We start from the raw sequence: 15,250 nt of genomic DNA, 5'->3' as shown, positions 1-15,250 counted from the left end.
TTTAAATTATGTCTTTTTTTATTTTTTTTAGGATTTTAAATTGTAATTTTCTTCTATTTAGATAAAGTGTGTTTTTATTAATTGAATTTGTTGGAAATAAAAATAAAAAATAAAATTGAATGAATAGTTAAGGGATGAGATTGTTAAGAGATGGAGGGATGCAGGTGTTGTCTTTTAGTTAAGAGTTAGGGTGAAAAGTACAATGAGGCCCATAAATAGTGAAGAGATGAGATGATTAAGAGATTGATAAGAGACATGGATGCTGATGGCCTAATGTCATCACCCACGTCTACTAAAATATTTGAAAGACATAAAGACATGTAATTAGATATATCAATACTATAATAGGAGTCATATTTGGTGTAGACATGAATTTTAAGAAAGATAAATAATCATGTTCTTCAAAAAGTTAATGAAATATGTAGTCCAATTTTTTTATATTGATTTCATAATCGAATGTAAGTGAAGTGGGTTAGTTGAATGTGCGACCTACTTACCGTTTATGACTTACTATTATTTCTCTCAACGACAAAAACAAAATTTTCTTATTTTCTTATTCATAATCGAATGTAAGTGAACTGGAATTAACAATAAAAAAATAAAGAGTGTCTCTATAGTTATTTTCTTATTCTAAAATTAATAGAAATGCATATTACAATAAAATTAATCGAACATAACATGTGAATGTGAACGTCTGCAACCCCCATCGTATATGAAGAGGAGCATAACTCCTCCTCGTCGGGAATTTGTTATGCAATTTCGGATTCTGAACTCAGTTCCGACTATTCGCCGTCAATCTGGAAGTCGATGAAATTAAGTTCTTCGCCTACTTTATGTTTTTTCGGACGTAGATAACAATGAGCTTGAATCATGGGAATTAATATATCCATATAATTTTCCATAATTATTTTACATAATAGTATAATTGATTTTTTGGATCAAATAATATGTCAAGATTCAATTTGAGTTAATTTCGAAACCAATCGATTTGGTTTTTCTAAATATATATTTGCAAATTTAAAGGAAATGAAAACGAAAAATAAAAGCAATAATACAAATGATTTTATCTTTTTCCCTTAAGAGAGAAATTGTTTTGTTTCCATGTCAAGACTATATTGCCAAAGTTCATCTTATTCCCTATGAGATAAATTATTTTGTTTCCGTGTCAAGATTATTTTGTCAAGATTTTATCTTTTTTATTATTTTGTTTCCTTGTCGAAGATAGGGTTTGAATTTATTTATAGTCTATAAACATGGCCGTATTTTTAATATAGAAGTAGTTTCCGTCTTTCCTTCATCACGTAACAATGAAGGAAGATCGGTTGAGTAATCTGCCGTCAGAAATTGTCGAAGACATTCTGACAAGACTCCCGAGGAGAAGCATTGGGAAGTGCAATTGTGTTTGTAAATCATTGCGCAATTTGATAAAAGGGGATGCATTTGCATCCTCGTATTTTCCGAAACAGGCGATGGTTTTCTGTCATCGAGTCATGGGGTATGCAGTCTGTGATGAGGCATGCCAGTTACTTTTCCAATTCGGTTTGCCTCCTTCTCACAATCAGTATTCAAATCTTGATCATAAGCGTCTTGTAATTGATTCAACTGATGGTTTGGTTTTGGCGTGGGACGAATTGAAAAATTATCACAATATTCTTTTTATATGCAATCCAATGACTGAGGAGTATATTGAGCTTCCTCCTTTGCCTGCTACAAAATGTATAATTGGATTTGGAGTGAGCAAGTTAAGTCAACAATATAAGGTTTTATGTGTTGAAAGTAAATCTCTATCATGTCATATATACACTCTAGGAGGAGGAGACCTATGGAGAAGCATCCTGCAGCCGCCACAAGCTGCTCCTGTCACTAGATTGTATTCAAAAATATCTCACCGCCCCGAGCTTCTTGATTATGCTTTATTTTTGAACGGAAATCTCCACTGGTTAGTATCTGGTTATGATAAACAAATTTTAATTTGTTGCTTTGATCTTGAAACAGAGCGTTTCATGAGTTTTTCGGCTCCTCCACCTCCTCCTGAAGAAGTATTAGAAGAGCGTTTTTTAATGAATTTTTCGGCTCCTCCACCTCCTCGTGAAAAATTATTTACGAGATTCTTTTATGGACTATATCGAATATTTATTTTGAAGGGTCGGCTATGTTTATGCGATAATACGGATAGCTTGATTGTTGTTATTTGGATGATGAATAACTATGGAGATACAAATTCTTGGGTAAAAGAATATGAGTTTAGCTTCCAGTTAACTCCGGATATCCTCTACTTAGCTTTTCCGCTTAAAGTTTTGGCAAATGGAGACTTATTATTCATTAGTGAAGAACGAGTATTCATCTATTCCAAAGTCAAAAGAACTTGTGAGACATATAGTCCTTTTCCACATCGACTTCCCTATTATAATTTGCCCAATGTTACTACTTATACTTCATGCTTTGTCTCGCTCGAAAGCATGAGGATTTGCAATGTCCGATCCTTATCTTTGTTTTGATTCAACATTGATGGCGATAAGAAGGCTGATGGAATCGCCATCGATGACAGCAGCGAGCTTATGTGTTGGAGATAAAGTGGCTAAAGAAGAGATCAGTGAGAACGATGATGCTGCCATGGATACGAAGGAAAGGATTTGATAATTTTAGGATTTTTCGGCTGAATACAGTGTTTTAGAGATTACAAGGACATTTTGTGTTTTTCAATGTTGTTGGCATTTTTATGCGTGCTGATTTTTCCTAATCTGCTTCATTCATCCTTACATCTATTTCACCTTCTCTCTTAGTCTTGGTATTTTGTTTACAAATGAAATATTTATTGGATGAATTGCATGCTTGAAAGAGTTAATTTATGATACTATCACACTTATTTATTCGTTTATTTTACTAGCTCAGGCAAACAATTTATCAACAATGCACCGTTTGCTCTGCTTGTCTTGTTTCTAATAATTTTGCTTAAATAAAAAGCAACTTGTTCGGGAGAAAATATTCAGTGGTCCTTCCACACCAAAGTGTCATAATGAGGTGGTATACTCAATTATTTAATTTTTGATAAATGGAAAAATAAATGACTAGACATGCCAACTAATAGAGTTATTTAAGGAAGATATTCATTAAATCACATTTATAGAAGATATGCATTAAATCACTTTTATAGAATAATGCATAATTCTTAATATTAAAATTATCAATATTTTTTTTGCCTCCTACGTATACACTACATACTTATATGTATAATAATAATATTTTATATGTATTCATCATCTTTTGGCAAAAAAAAAAGTATAATGACGGAGTGAAACACTAACAAAGTATTATTTAAATTTTATGATTATAATTTTCTTTATATTATATGTTTTTACATAAAAATATATATGTAAGTGAAAATGCACACAAACAAAAAGTATGATCATAATTTAATTTTTCTAATTTTAATTGCATGTAAAGAGTTATATATACTTAGTAACTTGATATGAATGTAAAACTAACTTATAACTATTTAAGTACGTAAATATATTTATACATAGGAGGAAAAATATTACTAGCAATTTTTAGATTATAAAATTATACAATATTACGTAAATTTGGTTTAATAAATTTTGTAGGATTTTAATGCATTAAATAGGTTATATATTTACTCAGTAACTTAATGTAAAAATAAAAATTAAATTATAACTATATAAGTGTGTCAATATATTTATATATACTATAAGTCTATAAGAAGACAAAATATTGACAATTTTCATATTTTAAGAATTAAGAATTTAAGAGTAATGAATATCTTCTAAAAATAACTATATTAATTGGCATGTCTAGTCATTTATTTTTTCATTTGTCAAAAATTAAATGGTTGAGTACACCACCCCATCATGACACTTTGGTGTGGAAGGACCACTGAATATTTTCTCCTTGTTCGGAACATCCTCACCCATGCTCTTGCCACGTGGGCTCGAACCCACTTTTATTCATTTTTCACTCCATGCTCTTCCGCAAGAGTACAAAACCCACATCCATGCTCTTTCGCAAGAGTATGCTCAAGGGTCTCACCATTCTATTATTCAATTTAAATTAAAACATTTCCACAATATTAAAATACATTAAAATACCCAAAATGCTATTAAAAATTACTAAAAAATTAAAAATTATACATAATTAAAATCCTAAATATTGAGGTTGAGAGAGTTGTTAGGAATAGTGTGATTTTGTGTTAAAATGAAGGTATTTAAAAGATGAAAGTGTGAATTTTGGGATAAAAATAATGAAAAAATAAAATAAAAGTGTGGAAAAAATGGATATATTTTATTGGGAAGTGGGAAAATATTTTTTTAAGAAATCTGAAATTTTCAGATTTTTTCAAATTAAAAAACAAAAAAAATGATAAACCAACGGCCAATCAGAGCATGCCACGTCGGCTGCTAGTGCTCTTGCCGTCGGCACGGCGGTGCTCTTAGCTAAGAGCAGGGTCATGCCGTCGGCAAGAGCACAGCAGTGAGCACCGCTACAGATGCTCTCAAACGTCGCAGTAAGGACAACTGAGTTTTATACTCCTTCAATCCCCTATTAAATGGCACCAATTTTCTTGTTTTGTCCATCCCCTTGTTTTGTCCATCCCCAATTAATTAACACTCTTATTTTTTACTAATATTTTTAACTCATTTTATTCATATTTTATTATAAAATTAATATATTTCATAAAAGTAAGAGATACACCCTCCGATTCTTAAACTTCCTACAATTTTTTTAACTTGTTTAGCTCAGAATATGCTAGAAGCGGAAGGTCCTTTATTTGAAAACATCCAATAGAATTTGTAAGCAACACATAGAATTCCTACTCTACTGTAAGGATCCACTGATAAACTGTAGGGTGATCTTATTCTTTTCAACTGATCATAAACCAGTTACCACATGTAATCGCAGTACAATTAACACGCTGTCATTGTTTTGGTCGGTATGTAATCAAGCAATCTTCAATTTTTGTTCTGGAAAACTCAAACCAATCAAAGATGCTTGCTACTCACATCAGCTGAACTGACCGGAAGAGCTGGTGACGAGTTTAGCGACTGGCATTGATATATTGCATCCTCCTCCTCCTCAACCCTCTCCACCTTCTGCATCGTCATCGCCCCTACATCCTCGACCGCCTTTGTGATGGCTATGTATGCATTAGTGACCCACGAAGCTCCAGTCAAGACATAGCTATTGCCCTTGATGACAGATCCTGCACTGCTGGCTGTATCCTCCACGGCGAATAGGCGAACTTTGTAATATCTGATACTTGAAACACCTCATCCATTTCTCGCACCATCTCGTTTGCTGCAGCTGTCCCCATGCTCAGCGTCTTGCTCAGCCCAACTCTTCGGTCTAGGGAAGCAACGTTAGCCAAGGTGTGTAATGTCAATTTGTGCTTCCCGTCAAATGACTTTAATGAGACAAACTCTATAGGACTAAAGGATTAGTTGATATCTTTAGAGGATAGACCAAAATAGAAATAGTTACTAGGAGTATTTTTAAAAGATAGATAGAGTATATTTTATTATATACTCCCTCTTTCTTACAATAGGAATCATGTTCGATGTTGACAAGAGTTTTAAGAAATGCAAATAATAATAGATTGAAATATGAGGTTCACTTTTTTATATTCATTTTATAATAGTAGTACGTATATAAATATATTTTGGATTCATTTTAAAATATCTGATCCAGTATTATCTAAATTTTTAAAAATCTAATTCGAACCTAAAAATCAAAAAATCCAAATCAAAGCTTAAATTTTAATTTACTTTGAATCAGATTTCAGACATTTTGTTCACCCCCGATTAATGGATCTCATCTCTTTGCCCACTTATTTCCTCTTTATTTATTAAATATAATGAGGGACGGTGTGTTTAAATTATCAGGTAAAGTTTGTTTATCCCCCACTCCTTTTAAAATTTTGCTAGTGTGAAGGAAATTAAATTATGGGAAAACATCTTTATTTGGGGTGGGGTTGATAGAGTTTTTTGCCACACGTAATTATTATTTACCCAAAATAATCCTTATATAATATGATAAATTTCTCTCTAATTAATTTTTCTATAAATTTCTTACTTTATTATTTTACATTAAAATACGTATAGTATACTACTCCCTCCGTCCCACATAATTTGACTCAGTATTTCATTTTAGGCCGTCCCACATAGTTTGTCTCATTTCACTTTTACCATTTTTTATAGTGGACCTCATATTCCACTAACTCATTACTACTCACATTTTATTATAAAACTAATACTTTAAAAATAGGACTCACATTCCACCAACTTTTTCAACTCACTTTCCATTAGATTTCTTAAAACCCGTGTCGGATCAAAGTGTCCCAAATTATGTGGGACGGAGGGAGTAGATGGAAAGTTATATACATCAAGTTTGTTTTATACAAATGTTAAAATGAGCAGCGTCGCTCTTCCCTAAAAAATTAAAATGAGGGAGAGATGTGCTAATGGGCTTTCTTTTAGATGTGTGGAAGTAAATTTAATGGGCTTTCTTTCTTGTTCGTAGCTTATAGTGTATGAGTCCAATGAGCTGCAGGTTTGGTTGAAGGTGAAAACATTATAAAATAATTAAAATCGTCTCTACTTAAATTATTAAATATTCAGAATTACTTATAAGGATATTTGAAATAAGTTAAAAGATGCATATAAGTAAGGTAATACTCGCATCATAAGGAATATATTTCTCTTATTAAATAAAAGTTTCTACAAAATTTAAGGACAGTAAACTCATATAAGTACTTTTTTATCTTTTGACTATATATAAATTTCTCCCAATCATATTACACCTTTAACAACAATAAATATTTATGTTGGTGATTTTGTTGGAAGACAACTAATCCATTAAATAAAATATACTATTTGCTATTATAATTTTCTATAACTTATTTTTATTTAACCAAAAAAGCCATTAATTGCATTTTATTTTTTCGATCCCTCTTTCGTCATTCTATAAAGACCTACCGTTTATTTCTTTTTTTCTTCCATTTTCATTAAAAGCATCGCCCGTTACTCTCTCTCCTAAAATACTCCGCGTAGCTCTTTCCGGTGATAAGCAAAAGTAGAAAAGAGTCGATTCAAATCACAAATTGTGTTCGTTAATTAAGAAGACCAGCCAGGTTCGTGTTGTATGTATATTGATTTACTCTATATTTATTGAGGTTCAATAGTTTTTCAATTTGATTTACTTGTGAAAAGTCAATTACCTTTAAAGAATGCATGAGTTTTAGATCTTGATTAAAATTTATTTGGTAAAATCATACTGAATTTTTATCGTGGTAGAATTTTCGTTCATGATTTTAGTTTTGATGAACATGATTTTTATTTAGGGGTAAGATTAGAATCATAAGAATCAAAACTCCTAACCTAAGCCAGAAGATAAAATCCTCACTCGAGAGAGTTTGCGCAATAATTTTCAGACCTGTTAGTAAAGATTCTTTACGCGTGAATCGTGTGTACCCTATTCAACCAAGTGTATTCACATTTTAATTTTATTATCATTAAATACACATCCTATGTGGTTGCAATAACTAGATTTATACCTTGTAATGCAATTCTCTTCTCTCTCACACGCAAATCATTTAATTAATTTCGTGGTTCGTTTAAATTAGAAAATAATTTGTGTTACTACCGATGAAAATGCGTGCAAAAGTATCTTTTTACGCTATATATCTATTGGGCCCATAAAGCTTCACATTCTTTTATGGGTTTTTTTCTTATTTTATGCATATAGTGTAAGCCCAATGGGCTACGAGTTTATAGTTTGTTGAAGGTGAAAACATTATAAAGTCACCTTCTACTGAAATTATTGAATAATTTAAATTATTTAAAAGTATATTTTGAAATAAGTTAAAAGATGCATACAGGTAATAGTGGCATCATAAAGAATATTTTTGTCTTATTAAATAAAAGTTTCTATAAAATTTACCTAGGATAGTAAACTTTTATGTATTTTTTTCTTTTGACTATATATATAAATAAATTTCTTCCGATCACGTTACAACTATAACAGTGACAAATATTTATTTTTTAAATTTTGTTAGAAGTCAACTAATCCATTTGACAAAATGTCCTCGTATTATAGTTTTCTACTACTTATTTTTATTTAGCCACAAAAATTTATTAATTACATTTTATTTTTCGATCCCTTTTCAGTCGCTCTATAAAGACCTACCTTTCTTTCCTTTTTATTCCATTTTCATTAAAAGCATCACCCCCCCTCTCTCTCTCCCTAACAAATATAGCTCTATCTGACGATAAGCAAAAGTTGAAAAGAGTCGATTCAAGTCACAAACTAGTCAGGTTTGAGTTGTATGTATATTGAGTACTTATATTTCATCGAGGATCAATATTTTTTAGTTTGATTTACTTGTGAAAAAACGTTTCTCTTTAGAAAATGTGTGAATTTTGGATCTCGGTTAAATTTTATTCAATAAAATTGAATCGAATTTTCAGCGTGGTAGAATGATTTTAGTTTTGATGAGCGTGATTTTTATTTTATTATATGTAAACACACATAGTTTTTTGGGTTGGATTTAGGGGGTAAGAGATATAAATATATATAATAATTAGAAAAATCATAAGAAACAATACTCCTAACCTAAGCCAATTGAGAAAATCCTCACTCGAAAAAATGTGTAAAAGAATTTTCTGAGCTGTTAATAAAGATTCTTTATGCGTGCATCGTGCGTGCACCTACTCAACCGAGTGTATTTGCATTTTATTAATATTAAACCGAATTACATATCCTAATTATCATAGACTCATAGTTGCTTAAAGCGATTCTCTTCTCTAACACACGCAAATCATTTTATTATTTTTCCCGTTCATTTGAATTAGATAATTATTTTTTGCCGTTCATTTGAATTAGATAAAATTGTTACTACTACTACTACTACTATTTACCATCCGCTAATGGTAAGTTGACTAATTTTTTTCACATGGCAATAAAGGCCCCCAATATTATTTAAGTCAATTTAGAGTTTTAGACAATCTTATAGCAGCCATTAGGTCATATTATGTCTTACAATAAAATTGTTTTTCCTCCCGGACACAAATTATTTAATTTTTTTCGTTTGTTTGAATTAGATAACTATTACTTTGACTAAAGACTGAAAACACATTTTAAAATGTTGCTTTATAGTCTTTTGGTTGAAAAATTGTTTCAATACCAATTAGACCATTCGATGATGGTAAGTTGACTATTTTTTTTCACTTTGTTTACACGCACTTCATTAGTCAAATTTATTAGTTGTTTATTTGAATTTACACCAAGTATTATAAGTTGATTATTTTCCTTTTCAATTCTAACTCATAGTAATTCTTTCTGCCTGCGAAAAATCACATTGTTTTTTAATTGTTGCACATTCGTGAGGCAACTCATTTTTCCAACTGTTATATTCATTTGTCATCTATATTTCATTTTTATTAATAATCACAATTGGATTCTTTTCATATTGGTTCACAATTTATGAATCATTACTTAAAAGATGCACGAAAATCACAATCTACTGTCACAAATTAATGAATCAATGCACAAAGTTATAAGCATGTCTGTAATTATGTATATCGCTCTCTATCGCACGCACGAACACATCCGTGCATGTTCCTGCGCGTTCGTGCAAGTGGACTTATATATTTTTATTCTTAGTCTACAAAATAGGTCAAATAACGGTTCTAATTTAAGTACTAATTTATTCGCATGTTTCTAAGTTCTAACATATATTATGCATAATTAATCCACATTCGTTATTTTATTGGTAATACTAACTTCTTAATTGGGCATTGTGTAAAGAGCTCATTCTTTAATTTCTAGTACATTGTTATCTGTTTTGGGAATCATGGTGATTTGATTTTGATCATATGTATATGATTATGTGTCTAAGCTATGATGGATTGACTTAATGTTTATTCTTGATTGAGTTTTGATATTGCACAAGCATTCTAATTTTGCTATTGCACTAGCATTCTAATTTTAATTTTGATATTGCACAAACTGATGCATCTTTAGTTGACAGATGACTAATTGTATGGAGAATCAAGTTGCATCCTCGTTGTATGATTCGTTTGGGGAGCCAAAAATCGCACCTCGAGTTGGGGATGAATATCAGGCTGAACTGCCTCAGTTTCGCGGAGATTCAAACACTGGTATGAGTAGAATGGATGAAATAGACGAGCGCAGTTGTATGGTGCCTGAAATATGTGATGAATGCTGGTCTGAAGCTGAGAAGGGCTGTTTCCTTGTTGGATTGTACATATTTGCAAAGAACTTTGTCGAGATAAAGAAATTTGTTGGGACGAAGGATATGTTAGCTGTGCAGTCGTACTACTATGGGGCGTTCTACTCTTCACCGGAGTATCGCAGATGGTTCAGCGCTAAGCACAAGAGATGCAAATTAGGCCGGGGATTGTTTTATGGGCTAAGGCTGCAAGAATTTCTATCTAGGGTGCTACCAAGAGTCGAGGAGGAGTCTCGGAATGCTCTATTGGAGGTACTTATAATTGCTGATGTTTTCATCTAAATATCTGCGTTTTTACTTGATTGAATTCCAAATAGTGCAGAAATGTGCTCATTTAGTGCACTTTTGTGCTGATTTTTTCTTTCTAGGTTTCTAAATCATTTGAGAATGAAAAGATATCAGTGGCAGAGTATGCCTTCCGTTTGAAGGCGATGATTGGTACAGAGTTGCTCGTGGAAGCCGTTGGCATTGGGAGAAAGCATCAAGATCTCACTGCAATGGCTACGCGGCACTCAAAGGCACGCGGCCATGATATGCCATCAGAGAAGGTTTATACCTCACTTACAACAGCTGAGATATCGAGCTTGTTGAGTGGAGAGCACCGACTGAGCAAGGCCAGATCGAATGATCTGTTCTGGGAGGCAGTCTGGCCGCGTCTGCTAGCAAGTGGTTGGCATTCAGAGGAGGCCACGAACTACCGAGACGTTGCTAGTTCAAATGCAAGTCCTAGCCTAGTTTTTCTTATTCCCGGAGTGAAGAGATTTTCGAGGAGAGATTTGGTGAGAGGTGATCAATATTTTAATACTGTGGCTGATGTGTTGAGAAAAGTTTCTCAAGAGCCTGCCCTGCTGGAGCTCGACCAAGAAGCAGAACAATGTGGATTGAGTAATGATGAGAGTTTTTCTGTCACTGTTGTGGATACAGGCCTCCCAGATGGGAAGGTAGTCGAATTCAGAACCTTCCCATCTGCAGCAGAGATTAGTCGAGAAAGGACTGATGCCGCGGATGAAGAAGCTCGTGCGACTTCCCCTGATGTGCACAAGAAACGCACCACTCGAGATCAAGTAAGCAAGAATCTTGATATATTGCCATCCACTAGCAACAACAGCATTGAACAGCAGCAACAACCTCAGTTTTATATTGACCTCAACTTCCCTCCAGAGGCCGAGGCTGGCTCCTTTTCTGCTGAGCAAGATATCATCGCTTCCAAAAACAATGCTAGCTCGAACCAAACAAGGTTTAGCACGAGGCGTAGGCCTCCAACGATGAGGGTTCTAGAAGCTGTTGCGCACGGATACTTGAGCGTGAACAAGAAGCAGAAGAAGAAGAAGGAAGACGGGCAATGAGCAAGCGAGGTACAACGTGATGGTGATGATAATATTCATTGCGTATGCATAGGCCCGCCTGAAGAAATCCGATTTAGCTTGCTCGGAGCAGTTCTCCATCGGCGCCGTTACGAATAGTGGTGAAGAATCATATGAAGAAGAGGAGCAAAAACTGGAGTTGCGCCTCTGGAAGTCAATTTAAACAGCAGTTCTGCAGATCGACCTTTACCTTGAAGATCGATCATAATTCGGATGTAATCAATGTGAGTTCCGAATTATTTAATCGACGGCATTCGGTTTCGGGTAGATTGGGGAATTCGCGGCGGCGGATTAATGCGAGCAGAGTCATCATCGTGTTCAGTAACGAACAGAGACTTGAATTTGAAGAGTTCGAATGTGAAGTTTCTAGCCGCGAACGACGCGATGGTGTTGGAGGTCGAAGATGAAGAAAGCTTCAGGATGATGAGGATGAGAGAGAGGAGGCAAGAATATATATGTGCACGATTATGCAGAGGAATACTGTAATGATACTTCCTACAGAGACCTAGTCATTCAACAACGCTTGCAAATGCTACACTGGATTGTTGAGGTCTTTTGTTTTCATTATATCCTCCATAGTGAAATTGCTGAGGAGAAAGTATTGGTCTAATTTGGTAGGGAAATGATTTAGACTTTTTGGAGGTTCTGTTTCAGATTGCTGGCATTGCGTTCCTCACTTTAGCCACCAGGCTTGAAGAAAATCAACCCTACAACTGGTACAGATTTGTTACTGTGTTATCTATGTATATGTGTGGCCGTCTGCAAAATTGCTTTGGAAACTTCAGCATTGCTATGGACTTCTAACTTGAATAATATCTGTATCAGTGTCTGGAAGAAGTCATTTTACGTCGGTGGGACTATATATGCCCGGTGTGAAGTGGTGGCTATGGAGTGGCTAGTGCAGGAAGTCCTCAACTTCAAATGCTTCCTTCCCACCGTGTACAACTTCCTTTGGTACATACGAGTACATGGCTTCTCCAATTGCTTTCAGTGTATAACCTTCAAATTTAGATGCAGATCTTTTTTTACTTGTCCTTACATCAGTTTACTCTTGGATGCAAATGAGTGTTTTCTCAGGCTGTTTCGACTTTCAATGTGCACAGGTTCTACCTTAAAGATGCAAAAGCTAACGAGAACGTGGAGAAGACAGCCAAATGCCTTGCAGTACTCACCTGATGGGACACCAGCAGCTTTGCTACTTGCCATCAACGGTGGCAGCTGCACTTGTTATTATTGCTTCAATTGCAACTGAGCAAGATGCTTCCTCCCACTCGGCCATAAAGATTTACCAGAATGCATTAAGGTATTTGTTATATTGTATGTATACCGATCATCATAAACATCCAATACGAGCACGATTGTAAATTCAAATAGAATTTGTAAGCAACACATAGAATTCCTACTCTACTGTAAGAATCCCCTGATAAACTGTAGGGTGATCTTATTCTTTTCAACTGATCATAAACCAGTTACCAGTTACCAAATGTAATTGCAGTACATTTAACACGCTGTCATTGTTTTGGTAGGTATGTAATCACGCAATCTTCAATTTTTGTTCTGGAAAACTCAAACTAACTATAGATGCTTGCTACTCACATCAGCTGAACTGACCGGAAGAGCTGGTGACGAGTTGTAACGACTGGCGTTGATGAATTGGGAATATATTGCATCGCCCTCTTTCCCTAGGCTCTTCCTCTTCTCCTCCTCCTCCTCAACGCTCTCCACCTTCTGCATTGTCATCACCCCTACATCCTCGACCGCCTTTGTGATGGCTATGTATGCATTAGTGACCCACGAAGCTCCGGTCAAGACATAGCTATTGCCCTTGATGACAGATCCTGCACTGCTGGCGGTAACCTCAACAGCTGAATAAGCGAACTTTGTAATATCTGATACTTGAAACAGCTCATCCATTTCTCTCACCATCTCGTTTGCTACAGCTGTGCCCACTCTTAGCTTCTTGCTCAGCTCAAAACTTCGGTCTAGGGAAGCAACGGTAGCCAAGGCGTGTACTGTCAATTTGTGCTTCCCGTCAAATGACTTTGCCCTTTTGAGACTATCCTTTCCCAAGACAAAGCCCCTAGCTAGCATGGTGCTCACCACATCCTCAGCCTTCTTCACAGCACTCGACTTGGGCGGCTTCAATGGAAGGAAACATCAAATGCACAAGTTACTAGATTGCAAAATGCCATCTATAGTTTTTTTTTCGATTTATTTGTGAGTAGAGTTAACTTACTGATGTGAGGGAAGCAGCATCTGGAGGCAGTTGATAATTCTTAATCAGCGTTATTGACACATAGAGATCAGCTAACTTGGATCCCTGAAATTTGATTTATCTGAATATACTCAGTTACCATCTTAAAATAAAGGGATCAGCCTTTCATCAACAAATCATTGCTAGTTTCGCTGATCCATAAAATGAATAGTAATGCTCACATTCAAAATTGCAGCTCTGCTTGCTCCCTGAGAATCCATGAAGGTGATATAAGCAACCTGAGTTGCTTTACTTTCCCTGAAGAATTAACATTACTCGTGTCAACCACACACGTAGCTATTATTTGACAACGCTACAAGCCCAAGAAACACTGACCTCTGCATCTCAATATAAACTATGCTCCCAGAAAAGGTAAAGAAGTCAAATATATTGCGTTCGGACACATGTAGCGAGACATTGCTGACCTTAATCGTCCTAACCTGTCGATATTGGATATAATGTAAGAATATCTGATCTCTAGTGAATTACAAAACTAAGGTTATAGTTATAGCTAAAACAAGTGCGATTTGTGTGAGGACATAAACCTCACATTTGAATCTGAAACGTCGATCGTCCAGCTAGGAGAAGTTGGCTGCAATTCTCCTTCTATTGCTTCGGCACGATCCATCAATTGTGCACATTAACGTAGCCTAATTGTTACATTTCCATATATAGGTGTTTCAAAAACTGGATTGGATCTCTAGAGAGAATTTTACAATTGCACAACAATTTAAAGAAATGCAGATTCTTCCTTAGCCACATGCATGTTCATTGCAAACCAACGCATGAAATGTTCAAATGCAGCACAAAAAAGGGCTATTTCAATGCCTTAGGCATTAACATTCCGAATGATCTGTTCAAGAACTAAAAATTACTGGTGCAAGAAATAGAAAGTGAAAGGGGGATTGATCTGAATCATCTGATCTGCTACATATGAAATGATCTTGAGAATCCCTTCTGCTATCATTCCTATAAACTTTGGTTCAATACTGATATTTTAGTGTTACATGAAATTTATAAATCTGAAGGAGAAAAAGTGAGCTTCAAATTAGAGAATTGATAATTCAATGGCCACGGTAAAAATTGCAAGGATGAAAAAGGTTAGGCGATTAAATTTAAACTAAACATATTTTGTCAATTTTTTAAAAGATTTTAATTAGTATTAGCAAATACTAGAAATTATCTACAAAAAGGAAGAGACATTCAAATCAATCACATCTCGTTTATAATAAAATTTAATAGTATTGTTATTTTAAAGAAATACTACTACTCGTCTACTCCTGCATTTCAATTTGCTTTCAAAAACCCATATAATCGATATCGATCATGATATACATTAACGTACTCTGTCTGTAAATATTTTACTTCTAT

At 34.4% G+C, this 15,250-nt stretch overlaps 3 protein-coding genes and 1 pseudogene across 3 annotated transcripts; 3 read left to right on the top strand and 1 right to left on the bottom strand.

Moving 5' to 3' along the window:
- The first annotated feature begins 1,307 nt into the window (after window positions 1-1,307).
- Window positions 1,308-2,498, top strand: LOC148934348 (F-box protein At2g23160-like). Its single transcript, XM_089062276.1, has one exon. The coding sequence runs from the start codon at window positions 1,308-1,310 to the stop codon at window positions 2,496-2,498; it is 1,191 nt and encodes a 396-aa protein (XP_088918402.1).
- Window positions 2,499-10,039: 7,541 nt separating this feature from the next.
- On the top strand, window positions 10,040-11,621 carry LOC125220247 (uncharacterized). The gene is made up of 2 exons (XM_048122407.2): window positions 10,040-10,513; window positions 10,630-11,621. Exons 1-2 carry the CDS (start codon window positions 10,040-10,042, stop codon window positions 11,605-11,607), a joined length of 1,452 nt encoding a protein of 483 aa, XP_047978364.1. The 3' UTR covers window positions 11,608-11,621.
- A 298-nt stretch (window positions 11,622-11,919) lies between these two features.
- LOC125220248 (cyclin-SDS-like) lies at window positions 11,920-13,114 on the top strand (annotated as a pseudogene).
- Window positions 13,016-14,884, bottom strand: LOC125218231 (binding partner of ACD11 1-like). The gene is made up of 5 exons (XM_048119864.2): window positions 14,430-14,884; window positions 14,216-14,319; window positions 14,062-14,137; window positions 13,862-13,945; window positions 13,016-13,764 (listed from the first exon to the last, which is right to left on the bottom strand). Exons 1-5 carry the CDS (start codon window positions 14,505-14,507, stop codon window positions 13,201-13,203), a joined length of 906 nt encoding a protein of 301 aa, XP_047975821.1. The 5' UTR covers window positions 14,508-14,884; the 3' UTR covers window positions 13,016-13,200.
- Between the last annotated feature and the right edge of the window lie 366 nt (window positions 14,885-15,250).

This window comes from Salvia hispanica, chromosome 1 (genome assembly GCF_029641045.1).
Source record: "Salvia hispanica isolate PSC_SH4W2 chromosome 1, Shi_PSC_v1, whole genome shotgun sequence".
Classification (NCBI taxonomy): domain Eukaryota; kingdom Viridiplantae; phylum Streptophyta; class Magnoliopsida; order Lamiales; family Lamiaceae; genus Salvia; species Salvia hispanica.
Note: the sequence above shows the minus strand (reverse complement) of the source record. Positions and strands in the feature narration are given on the sequence as shown.